The following is a 14,054-nucleotide window of genomic DNA, read 5'->3' on the forward strand; positions in this document are numbered from 1 at the left end:
TCACTAGCTACCTCCCATTCTTCATCTCAGCTTCTTGCCTTTCCTGACTTCTTTGAAGACCCAGCTAAAATCCCACCTTCTAGGGGGAGCCTTTCCCAATCTCTTTTGAAGCATTGCCACATAAAAGGCTCTTACAAAAAGACTGCTGAATGAATTTCACATTAGATAGCCTCCATCTATCTCAAAGTTTTTCTCTTTCCCTCTCTTAGCCTGATGAATTTCTATTCTTCTTTTTTTAAGCTCAACTCAAATGTATCCCTAATCTCCCTGTTTAGTAATACTTTTTTTCTACTGTTGTACTTTGTCACCTCTCAAATTATGTATTATGGTTATCTGTGGAGGTATGTAATTCTGCATATCTATGATCTCTATGAAGTCAACAAGTGTGTCTTATCTAAAGTTTGTCTCCAGCAGGTCCTAAAGAAAGGTTGCCAATTGAATTAAATTGTCTTAATCTCAAGATAGCTGACTGGCTTGTATGAGGACTGCAATTTGCCCAGAGATTTTGGCTTGAATGGATTCAATATTTTACTAGATGTGTTATAAAATGATGTTCTTCTGGCAACACTCTATGGCTGCAAATCATGGAACATTATAATCTCCCAAGAATCAAAATTATAGGTGACTCAAAGGGCAACATAATAGTCATAAATAGGCTGTAGCCTATTACTAAAGATTATTTTTACCCAAGGAATGGCCTAAATGTACCATCTAGGAAAGGTTTGATCTGACAAGGAAGTAGGCCAGGCATATAGTAAGAGAGGGAAAACAGATAGATAGCTTTAGTGATGTGTCATTATCTACCACTAAAAAGTAGTGAAAGGCTTTGAACACATTAAAGAGACTTTCAATGATATCTTTATGGTTGAACATGGTCAAGAATTTAGAAAGTATGGGTGTGCTGTGATTTGTACCAGTAAAAGTGGCATCCTGATTGATGAGATCTTTGATCTATTCAAGCTAACAACAAACCAAGGGGGCAGTGATTCACAAGTTAAAAATGAATCAGAGTTGCTCACTCTATTTAGAAGGGGGAAGGGCAATAAGCTGGGGTTCAAATGAGGATTCCATAATTAGAACAGTTTGGTCAAGATCAAGTTATTTTTGTGTTTCTGAGTATATATTTAGATATACATATGTGTGTATACATATACAATGTACATATAGGTATGCAATATCACCATTAGTATATTTATGTATATATACACATACATATATACACACATACATACGTACATAAGAATACACACAAAATTACATGTACATTTACACATGGGGTATCCAAAAAAATCTTAGTTCAGTTTAAGCTTTACTAGGTTAAAGATATTAATTTAATGTTACGTCTATATATAATCTTTTAATTTAAGGACATATATGTGTATGTATGTGTATCACTGTGTGTATACTTTTTTGAGACTCCTAAAATATCCCACTCTTTTAGCCATGAATATTAACAGTTTCTCTAAAATGACATTTAAACTTCTAGATACCCACAAAATCCTCATAGAATGACAGTTAATGGGTATGTTTTTTTAGAATTCCAAAAGACAGGGAATTGAAATTTGTGTAACATTTATTTTGTGTGTGTGTATATGTGTGTGTGTACATATATATAAATATATATATATATATGTGCATATTGTTTCCCTTGTTTATATTATAAGCCTTTGACGGGCAGGGGCTGTTTTACTTTTATCTTTGAATCAACAGTATGGTGCCTGCTCGAAGTAGGTGATTAATAAAAGCTTGTTCATTAATTGAATATTTTTTTACATATTAATATAATGGAAAATAGTTGTAATGTAAGAAATAATGAATATGAATTCAGAGAAATATATGGAAAGACTTGTATGAATTGATGTAGAGAGAAGGAACCAGAACAGGAGATAAAATAATTATAATGATATAAATGAAAACAACATTAAAAGGCAGCCAAGCTCTAACCGTAATGGCTATTGTCAGTTCTGAAGAAAACATAATGAAACATACCTCCTTCTGTGGCAAGGACTGTGTGTATGGAGCGCTGCATATGCTTTCAGATATTATTGCTTTATCTTGGTTTTGTTTGACTGTTTTTCTTTGTACAAGTGAGAATTAAGTTGGAAGAAAGAATGTGGAGGAAATGCCCTTGGTTTAAAAGCAGAAGTCATGAATAAAACTTTTAGAAAAGTTAGTATACATATAAAACAAGGATTATTAACACAAAACATACACAAAGAACCAAAGCTGGCAGTATGGAGACTGATGGAGTTTCTAGCTTTGGCCCTCCAAAATAACACTTTGTGATCAATGGAAAATCACTTTACTATTTGGGGGCCTCAGTTTCCTAACTTGTAAAATGAAGCTACACATCCTCGCCCTGCTCTGTCCTCCTCATTAGAGCTACTTGAGCATCAAGTGAGATGGGAGGTATGAAAACGTTTAATGAATTACAAAGTATTATATCCATATAAAGAATAACCATTATTAAAATATGTGCTTGTATTAGATTCTATTAAGTGGATTCACCACAGAAGTGTGTTTGATATGTTATTTAAGCACAACTTGGTTTCACACCATCATTTGTCCTTTCTCTTTGGCTGAAATGATTCAAAGAACTTAACATTTTTGTCATTTTCCCTCCCATCAGGTGATGACCCGAAAAGATCATGTCTGAAGTACAGGGAACGGTTGAGTTTTCTGTAGAGCTACACAAATTCCACAATGTGGATCTCTTCCAGCGAGGGTAAGTGTGGATATTTTCTGTTTTGTGTGATGTGTGTGTATGTGTGATTGTGTGCGTGTACTTATGCACATGTGTAAACAGCAAAATGAGCATGCATGGATATCTATGCTTGCCTGTGTATCTGAAGGGGATAGGGAAGCCGAGGGGGACAAAGAGGAAGTAGATAGAAAAGGAACCCAGGAGATTATTGTAGGTTTGAGTATGAGAAAGAAAAAATATGGACCATTGTGTTTCTCCTGGCCAATGTCTTTGATGTTAGCGAGTTCACATCATAGAAGAGAATTCTAATGTGTATTTTAGTTTTCTGTTAAGATGCCTTCTCATGGCCTGAAAATAAGAATTATATCCATAGCCACAGATCTAAAGCTCGAAGGTATCTCAGAATTCACCTAGTCCACTCTTCATTATTTTACAAATGAAAGAACTGAGACCCAGGGAGGTTAAATGATTTGCTCAGTATAATAAATTGTTAGAGGTATGACTTGAAACTGGTTTTTCTGATTTCAGAGCTATTGACTCATACTACCCCCCAAATGTTCTCAAGTCTTCTCCTAGTAGCCCCATAACGTAGTGGACACAGCACTGGACGTGGAGCCAGGAGACAGGTTCAAATCCCACTTTGGACACTTAGTAACCATATGATCCTTGGCAAATCACTTAATCATCTCTCAGGACCTCTAATTTTCTCAGTCTATAAAATGGGCATAATAATGCTTGCACTCATTACCCAATAGTGTTATTGTGTGGCAGGTACTATGCAAACGTTAAAGTTGTTATCGAAATGTGAGTTGTTGAGTCTCAAAAGACTGAAGATAAAATGTCACCCACCTCTTGACAGAGGTGATCAACTTAAAATGCAGAGATATTATTTTGGGGCATTACCAATGTGGGAATTTGTTTTAGTTGACTATGCATTTTTAAGATGAGACTTTTCTTTTTCTATTGTTTTGGATAAATTGTGGGGCCAATGGAAGATAGACTATAAATCTATGTAAAAATAAATAAAATCATTTGTTCAAAAAGATAAAACATCTTTTTTTGGGGGGGTGAGGCAATTGGGGTTAAGTGACTTGCCCAGGGTCACACAGTTAATAAGTGTCAAGTGTCTGAGGTCAGATTTGAATTCAGGTCCTCTTGATTCTAGGGCCAGTGCTCTATCCACTGTGCCACCTAGCTGCCCCAAGATAAAACATCTTGATGACATAGTGGTGAAAAAGGAGGAGGAAAAAGAAGAAGAGGGAAGAAAAATAAGGGAGAAGAGGGAAGAAGGAAGAAAAAAATGAAGGAAAGGGAAGAAAGAATTAAAAAAAAATATAGGGGAGGTGAAGAAGAAGAAGAAAAAGAAAGTGTTGTTGTTAATGTTCTAGAAAATTCTAAGATCTAGCAAGTCTTACTAAGCTGGAAAACTAGACATTAATTTCCTGTAAATGAATGACTGGCTATTAGGCTATTGAGTTTATCACTCTTAGTGGCAACTGATGGATGGATATTTTTGGCACAACTACTGAAGATGACTGTTGGTTCAAACATCGAGGAGTTACGATCCTTACTGGTGGGTGAATACTACATTAATGAAATCACAGATCCTTGAAGTCTTCAAATAAACAAACTCTTATGAGACAGTTTGTTGGAATTGTTGATCCTATTAGAACAGCTCAGATTCTAGAAGATGACTTACAAAAAACAGTCAGGTAAATGTTGCCACAAATGATATCTTATTCTCAACAGGAGATTGAATTTGGGACTGCAGGTCACAGGTAGGTGAAGATAAAGGAGTCAGTATGACATGAAAAGGGCACTGGGCTGAAATCCTTGAATCAAGTATCAGCCCCAGAACTTACCTGCCATGTGACATTCTCTGATCTTATGGGTGGGAAAACATTGCATTATCAGTCATTTTTATTCTAGTGTGAGTTAATTCCTCAAATCTCAAACAGCTGCTACTTGAGATATATGGATGTGGAAAGTGAGAGAGATGATAATCCCACCACCAATTAAAATGTTGGGGACTAAGGTATATAAAAGCGAGAAAGACGCTTACCTTATTATTTTATTTTACAACATGTTCACAGATAAATAAATAAAAGCTGTACAAGAATAGTTTCATAGGAACACCGATGACTGGGGAAAGAAGAAAAGTCATCTTGAAGGAGATAGTACTTGAGCTTAAATTTGAAGGCAACCAGAAGGCAGAGGTGAGGAAGGAGAGTATTTCAGGAATGGAAGAATAGTTTACTCAAAGGCATAGAGATGAGTCAAGGGTGTGCTGATAAATGTTTAAGAACTTCTAGTTGGAGATGAGGAGAGGACTTAAGACATTTTTAAGTTTCATTTGCATTATTAACATTTTCTCCATCACTTTCCGAAGTCTAGACAATCAATAGAACAATGAATTTATCCCTTATTTGTAATGTTTAACTACACTAATTAGCAAAATGTAAATGCTCACTGTGAAAATGTAACAATTGATTCTCCTGGTTCAAGCTGTTTTATAACTCACTTCTGCATACAGGATGCCCTATATACCAAACAACAGGCAATCAATTTTGAGTGGATTATAGAGTACGTGTGGGGGAATATTTGGAATTATCCAGCAAATATTTCACCTTACATCCCTTCCCAGTACTTTAAGTTCTAGCCAAACTGGCCTTTCTGTTCCCTAAGATCAGCCCTCTAGTGAATCTCCTTGCATTTCTATAGGTTGTGTTCCAAACTTGGAAAACTTTCCCTTTTCCCTGCTATCTTTATAATCTCTTATAATTTCAAAGAATTTAAGTGTCAACCAGAGGAGTTGTATTTATATACTGGAACCAGTGAGGAGCCAATGGAACTTCATGAGTAGGAAAGTGATGTGATCACACCTGTGCTTTAGGAAAATCAATTTGTCTAGCCTCTGAGTGGACAACCATTAAGAGAGAGATTGATCATTAAAGTCTTAGGAGTTGATGGGATCAGCAAGTCTGTCAGTCAACCAGCATCAGTGTCTCTAATGTGCCAGACATTGTGCTAAGTGCTGGTGATACAAAGAAAAAGAGAGAGATGGAGAGGGAGAGTATGCTTCCAATGAGCTCATAGTCTGTCTAATGTAGGAACTAACATGCAAAGAACTGTGTACAAATAAATTATATACAAGACAAATTGGAGGTAATTTCAGAGATAAGTCACAAAGTTTAAGTTGGATGGGAAAGGTTTTCTTATAGAAGGTAGGGCTTTGGCTAGGACTTGAAGGAATCCTGGAAATCTGTTGTTATTTGTCCTTAGTGTTCCAGGAAGATCAATACATCAGGAAGGTGATGCTATGATTTGCAAGTGAATTGCATTTAAGTGAGGGAGGGCTATCTATGCAAAGTCATCAGCCTGACTTTCTCTTTCTCAGCCATCTGGAGGATGGGCCCAGTGGCAAGATATAGAACAAGACAACTGGAGATAGCCCCTTGGCCTTTTTAACTAAGGTCTTTCCCATATCTCAGTTTGAGGCAATGCCCATTCAGTGATTAAGGCTAGGTGAGAAGTGAGGCAAAGAATGGCCTCTTTTACCTAGTCAAAAAAAAAAAAAAAATCAATCTGGGAGGGGAAGACCCTCAGAATTTCTGGCCAAAACAAAAACAATTGCTATTTACATTCACCTCTGAGCTATCAAGGCCCAAACAATGACCACTGGGTGGGGCTTGGACTAGGATCTATTTTGACTAATCAATAAGAGCTAGAGTGAGTTGGGTTTAAGGCATGGTCCTTAAGAGAAAAATCTAGCCAGTAAACCCCAAGATATCTTGCCAGGTTTCAATGATCAATATTTACATTCCTTTGGGCAGAGCACCCACAGAGGAGGGTATTTTATGTAGATAGAGGGAGAAAGGAAAGGAAAGAAAAGGAGAGGAGAGGAGTTCCTTAAGAGGACTTTTCATAGTTCCCCAGTCATCAATGAATCTACAAAATTACTTTTTCTTTATTCCTGTACAGCTTTTATTTACTTAGTTGTGAACATGTTGTAAAAAGAAATACTACGTAAGGTAGGAGTCTTTCTCACTTTCGTATATGCTAGGGAGTTCCCTGTCTTAAGGCATACATCCAATTTAAAGTGATTTAGAATCCCATTGTGTTTTTGGTTACCAAGAAAAACCACTAACCACTAATTTATCATTAGCTAGCCTAATCTATAAATTGATTATTAATTACCGAGAAATTCTATCTCTCTGGGGTTTTATTCATCACAGAAACCAATGTCACGGTATTAAAGTACATGCAGGGGAGTAAGATGTAAGAAGACTAGAAAAAATAGGAAGGTGTTAGTTTATAAAGTGTTAAAATCTAAACAGAGATGAAATTGTAGAAAGAAGAGAAGAAAGTCTGGGATAAATCCTTGAGGGATGTGCATACTTATTGGCTGGGCAGAGAAAAATAAACTTAAGAGACATACTAAGATGGGTATGAGGACTATAAGCAAGAAATATTATTAAACCTGTGCATGGAGTAAGTGGTTGAAGATTAATAAAGATCTCTACACCAAATCTTTTACCAGTGTAAAGGTTCCTGTAGTTAATAATAATAATAATAATAATAATAATATCACCACCTCCTCTTCACGAGTTGTACTGCGGGGACGAGGGAAGAGAAGTGTCTTTACAGAAGTAAAAACGAGAAACACTCTGAATCACAGGACTAGGTCTTTGGAGGACACACAAAGAGTCCCTGGCCAGGGAGAGAGGCCAAGAAAGTCAGAACAAATGCATCTGGCTGGGAACCAGCTAATTCAATTAAGAAAGATTTATACTAAAGAGGGAGGGGGAGGAGAGGAATCTCCAGATAGAGTGGTTATACTAGAAACTGCAGAGGAAATGCTTGACTTGGAAAGAGGAATGATAGTAAAGGTGCTCAGTAATTTATGGGAACATTTAACTGGTAAAAGGAGCAGAGAAATTGCTCGTGGTCTCAAGTGTCCATACATTTATACATGTAGAATAAGTAATATGCAAAGTGAGCAAGAAATTACAATTCAGGGGTCATAGTCCTTGCAGTTATCACTGACACTTGGCAGAATGGAACCTATGACTCAAGTGCAAGGACATACTTTATTCAAGAGGGATAAATTAAGTAGAAAGGGAGGTAGAGTAGCCTTGCACTCAAGATAATTACCTGTGTCAAAATCCATTAAGTGAGGGTGAAGCTATGGTGGACACAACTTTTAAATTAAAAAAAAAATGGGAGTTGATAAATAGAGGAGGTATAGTAGTGGAGTATACTGTAGGCCACCAGACCAGCTGCAGGAACTAAATGATGATTTCCAAAAAAGGATGAAAAAATTGTCACACACACACACACATACACACACACACACACACACACACACACACACACACACACACACACAAAGGTGATAGTTGTTTTGGGAGACCTTAACCACCAGGATATCTGCCTATCTGCTATAGGCTCTCTCTGCTTCTAACAGAGCAGCTAAAGGATTCTTATTTGTCTTGCCTATAATTTTATTGTTTACAAAATGGAGCATGTGTCATGGAAAACTGCTGTCCTGGACCTGATTCTCTCCAATAAGGATAGAAAGGTTGCCTATGTAGAAATGGTTCCTTGAACAGTTTTATTATAGGTTGTTGAGTTGAATATGTAGGAAATTTATTGAGGAAACAATTTTATATATTTTATATTTCTCACTTAATATACTAATTTTGTAGTTTATATTAATTTTATATTCCAATTTTATATTCTTGATAGACATTCTTACCAAGAAAAGTGGTAACTACTATGATCCAGGGATAGTAGGGTATATATTCCTTAGAGTTTAGTAGAGAAGTTTCGAATTCAGAGCGAGGAAAGATAAGATGATGTGGTCTGCAACTCTAATGGGAAATTAAATTCAAGAGGGGTGGGAGGTTTATAAAAAAGAAATTTACCTGGTAGAGTCACAATTGGTTCTGATGAGGAAGAAAAGGGAAGGTTTTCTAAAGCAGAAGTCTAAAGTGGCAAATGTGGATGCACAAGGAACTCATCAGTTCCTTCAAATTTTATAAGCACGGGTATGAGAGATTGATTTTTTTTTTTAAAAATGGAACAGCCTCGGGAAGGTTAATGCTTTTGCTATTAATCATGGCTTATTGTCCCTATCTTGCTCCAATCCTGAGGATGTCCCCACATCAGATAACTCTTACCTTTGTTGTCTCTATCAAGTCTTTGCTTAGAGAAAATCTCAAAAATAAGTTAACTGTAGCTTATGTCAAGCTCTTCACAGATGTTGTTTAAAGGGTTCCCAAGTCCCATAAAAGGTCTTAAGGACAAAAAAAATACATATAAAGAAATTCAGGGAAGACTTTATTGTGCCCCACAGAACATTCAGGAAACATATAATAATAATTACATATATACATATATATATACACATATAAAATAACCCATAAAAATCATAATAATTCATCTCCTTTTTGTTAAGTCCCATTTCCCCCCAGAGTCCTCAAGATTCATAGCACCACCTTACGGTTTGGAATCCCTTCAGAAAGGAAATGAATTCAGGGTTGCTATGGGGGTAAGCTACTGACATTCTAATATATTCCTCTTTTCCTCCCAGGATTCAAATAGGTGTCCAGCCTGAGATAAAGAGGAAATGTATCGTTAGAAATTCCATTTTATAGCTGAGGAAACTGTGCCTCAGCAAGGTTAAATAAGGGTGTGGAGTCACCTCACAAAGACGATGCACTTAATACTAACAACTCACATTTATATAGCACTTTTAAGGTTTTCAAAGCACTTTTCATATATTATCTCACTTGGGACTATTAGAGCAGCAAACCTCCTTCCCAGCAGATCTGCACTGGACAAATCATTGTACCACAGACTAAATTATTTCCTACACAAATGAATTAGGGTCTGGACCAAGCCCTGTCTCCTCCCCGCAAACAAAACAAAACAAAACAAAACAAAACACCAAGTTTTTATTCCTTGGCAGTATTTGGCACTTAGGAAGTACTTAGTGACTCTTTAATGACTGATATAGCATGTATTTTTTTTTAATTGATTATCATGAGACTCCTGTGGGGTCTCAAGGACCAGGCTTGTAATGCTTATTATTCTCATATTATAGAAGGAGGAAGTGAAATCATGGGAGGTAGTACGCTATTACAGAAAGAATGCCAACCTTGTAATCAGAAGACTGGTGTTTGAGGCCAGGCTTTGCCAATAGTTATGTCATCTGGAAAACCAGATTCTATTTTATATCATGGTTATTTATGCAAATATTTTATCACCCCCCCCCCTCCCCAAAAAACTGTAAGCTCCTTAAAGGCTCCTACTAGATCTTGCTACTAGACTGTATTCTCTCTTCTAATCTAATCTACTAAAATGGAAGCACTTTGAGGATAGGGTCTGTGTCTTACTCATCATTGTATTTCCTCAGCATTTAGCACATTACATAGACATAGTAAGAACTTCGTGTGTGCAAATATGCATGTATAAGTATACACATCACATATATGCATTCATATACATATGTGTATGTTTACACACACATGTATCTCTCATCATCCTCCTTGATATGATGGAATCAAAGAATGTCAGAAACTTTCATTTTTTCTCTCTCTCTCTCCCTCTCCCTCTCCCTAAATCTATCCCCCTCCCCTCCCCTCCCCTCTCCTTCCCTCTTCTTTCCTCCCCTCTCCTCTCCTCTCTCCTTCTATAGGTGTATATATTACATATATGTACACATGTATATGTGAAGACAGAGGCAAGTGGATTCAAATATATGTATACACACATATACATAAGTATATATGATTTCTTTTTATATTTTTATTTATATGATCAGTATAACTGCTTCCTTTATAGGGACAGGGACTATCAGTGTGGAACTCTGCATATTATATGGACATAGTTTATATATTGGTATTTTTTAAAACTGTTTTTTATCCTCCTCTTTTTCTTTATTATACAGGATGGATCTCTGGGTTATATTTGGGAAATGTAGTATGTGTGTATGCATATATATATGTGTGTGTGAACATATATATATATATATGTATATATACGTGTAATTATTTTAATTTTTTAGCCCTTAAAGTACTATGGAGATTTATCATTAATATCATTTAAAAATGTTATTAAGTGGTTTAGAGGGAGCACTTGGCAGAGCTAGATCCAGAATCAGAGCATCCAAGCCATTGCCTGGGGTCTTTTACACCAGTTTATCACCGTAAGGGGTCTCTGGTGGTCCAGGCAAGGAGAACTGAATGTGTGGGAGGCATCATGGAAGGACAATTCTTCCCCTGTCTTTCATCATTCTTAACAGCTTAGAGAGCTGCCATCTGGCATTTGCTTCTGAAAAGAGTGCCCCTTGTACCTCTAACAGATGGCCTATCACATTTTTACCAGCTCTATCCAGAATGCAAACACCTTCCCTGCCTTTGACAAGATATGCAGTGTTGGAAACAAAATGGTGTGGAACTTGAAATGCTGTCCCAATGTTAACCCTATTCAATATTCATGTTACTTGGCACTGACATCTTTTTTTTTTTAAACTCATAAATGGTTTCAGTTAAATTCAAGAAATCTTTACTAAATGCCTGATTATAGATTTGTTATCAGGAGACTTGAGTTTGAAACTTGACTTCAATACTTAACTACCTATTTGATCCTAGGCAGGATCTGTGACTAAGTTTCCTCATCTGTAATATATGGAAGAGAATTTTGGCACTGTCTGTCTCTAAGAAAGTACTTTGACAGAATGTAAGCTCCATGAGGGCATAAATATAATATATACATATACATAATATGTATATACATAATACATATACATAATATATACATAATACACATACATATATATACATAATACACATACATAATATATACATATATACAATATATACAAGATAATATATAATATATAATCTTTATACTTGCAGTGACTAGCATGAAGTTGGAGTTTAATAAATGATTGGTATATGGATTTTAAATGATTATATATGATGTTATAATATGATTATGTAATCAAATCTATAAGTATAATATGTCAATATCACAATGTCCAGAAATAGTATGAATTTAGAAGTTGGGCTTGGAGTCAGGAAGACTTAATTACATTTAACCTGTATGTGCTTCAGGAAACTCCATAGAATTTATCATCCATAATGAACTGGCATCCTTGATCCTATGTTAATTCTTGGTACCAACATTTACTCTCATTTTTGATCTTTCCCAAGGACCCAGTGACACAGAGCAACATTTTCTCCAGTTTACAGGGGAGGAAAATGACATTTAGTATACTAACTTTAAAGTAGTTTGCTCAAGGTCATACAGATACTAATTGGGGCAGCCCAGTCTCAAATCCAGGTCTCCAGACTCCAAATCCTTTCTTTGGCTCTTTACACAGATAGTTCCTCAGGATTTGTTTATCCCAAAGCTCTCCCTTCTTCAAAGACAGCTCACATCCTAGAATCAACAGTGAGCAGGGATTGTGAAATCAAAGGCTATAGTATTCCTACTTAACACCTCTCAGAGGTTACCAGTCTGCCTTTGCTTAATCCCTTGCAGGTTTGTGTAGCTGTCTTCGAAGAAGGCTGTTGACACAAAACACTGCTATTTCAGCAGAGGGGCACTTCTTCAGGTGTTTGCTGTAGTCTGTGGTTACCTGAGCTCAGATTGAAGTGGGGGCTGTCTTTCATAGAAAATGCAGAGCATGATAGTTAGATGATTGAGTGAAGGGCAAACTATCTGTCTTTAAAGATCTGAAGTGTTTCCATATGAAAGGGGAATAGGCTTGTTCTGACTGGACCCAGAGGGGACAGAAATCGAAGAGTCATAGTTCAGGTCAATATGAGCAACAGCTTGCTAAATATGAGATAAATTGGGCTATCTCTTAATATGTTAAGATAATAATTAATCATTTTTTCCTATAGGGCTTTACTGTTTGAAAAATGATTTCATCCCAAAAGACTAGGAAATATAGTGATTGTAGTACACACATTTCATTATGGGATGTATTCAGAGAATTACATTTTTCCTAGGTAAACATTTATTGACTACTCAATCATAAAGGACATTATTTTAATTCATCAAAATAAACTAAAGCAAAACTAAACTTTACAAAAGATTAATAACTAAGTTTCATTTAAAAATAAGACCAAAACTACTTTTAATTGTTTTTAAGAGATTAGTTTGTGTCTTTAAGATAGGTAGGACAAGTATTATCATTGTCATTTAACAAGTAAGGAAACAGATTGAGAGGTTATGGTGACTTACCCAGAATCATACAACTGGTGATTGTCTAAAGTATGATTTGAACCAATGTCTCTTGTATTTCTTCAAGACTCAGATAATATTCTGCCTTCTGCAAGAGGCCCTTTCAGGTTCCCTCCCCTCCTCCTGCCCCCTAATGCTTTGATTCTGACATATATGTGTAAGTATATGTATATGTATGTATATATATATACATATGTATATGTACATTCATATGCATATGTACATGTTTATACTTTAAAAGGTATATATTATATAAATGCAAATTAGGTATGATATGATATGATATGAGCATCACATGTTTATATGTATATACAATATACATATGTGCATATAGATAGTATATATGTGTATATATAGACATGTATAGATTTTTGGTGTTCAGTTGTTTCAGTCCTGTCTGATTCTTCATGACCCTGTTTGGGGTTTTCTTGGCAAAGATATGGAGTGGTTTGCCATTTCTTTCTCCAGCTCATTTTACAGATGAGGAAACTGAGGCAAACCAGGTTAAGTGACTTTTTTCAGAGTCACACAGCTAGCTAAGTGACTGAACCTGGATTTGAATGCAGATCTTCCTGATTCCAGGCCAGGTGCTCTATCCACTGCTCATGTAGGTATGTGCATGTATGTTTATGCAACATACATACACATGTGTGTATAGGACATGACATAGTTTTTTCATGTTGTATCCACTGTTACAACATTAGCTCCTTAAGGGCAATGGATATATTTTTGCCTTTTTTTGTACATGCAGTGCTTAGCACAATGAATGACAGTAAGCACTTAATAACTGCTTATTGATTTGACTGACAGTGGGGTTCAAGGCTACCTCGGTTCTCTACATTACGTTGCTGGGATCACTATCACTGGATGTGTTCAAGTAATGGATGATAACCAACTGATTGAAATACTCTTGAGGCCAGTGCTGCAGTGAGTAAGAGGTTGACTTGGACTATTATTTATTTATTTGTTTTCCCCACACATGAGACCCCACTGGAACTCTGGGTGAAGAAAGTCCTTCTATCTATAGAGATATGCAATTATTCTGTGACTTACAGTCCGAGAGATATCTGCGGACACTGTAAGGTTAACA

The 14,054-nt window shown here is 36.2% G+C and overlaps 1 protein-coding gene across 1 annotated transcript in view; it reads left to right on the forward strand.

The window, feature by feature from the left end:
• Positions 1-2,648: 2,648 nt before the first annotated feature.
• The window catches only part of FAM135B (family with sequence similarity 135 member B), a 312,399-nt gene continuing 300,993 nt past the window's right edge, over positions 2,649-14,054 (forward strand). The window contains exon 1 of the mRNA XM_027845146.1: positions 2,649-2,725. Within this exon, the coding sequence (XP_027700947.1) occupies positions 2,649-2,725 (77 nt within the window). The remainder of the gene's footprint in view (positions 2,726-14,054) is intronic.

Source organism: Vombatus ursinus, unplaced genomic scaffold (assembly GCF_900497805.2).
Source record: "Vombatus ursinus unplaced genomic scaffold, bare-nosed wombat genome assembly UNPS02005236.1, whole genome shotgun sequence".
Classification (NCBI taxonomy): Eukaryota; Metazoa; Chordata; class Mammalia; order Diprotodontia; family Vombatidae; genus Vombatus; species Vombatus ursinus.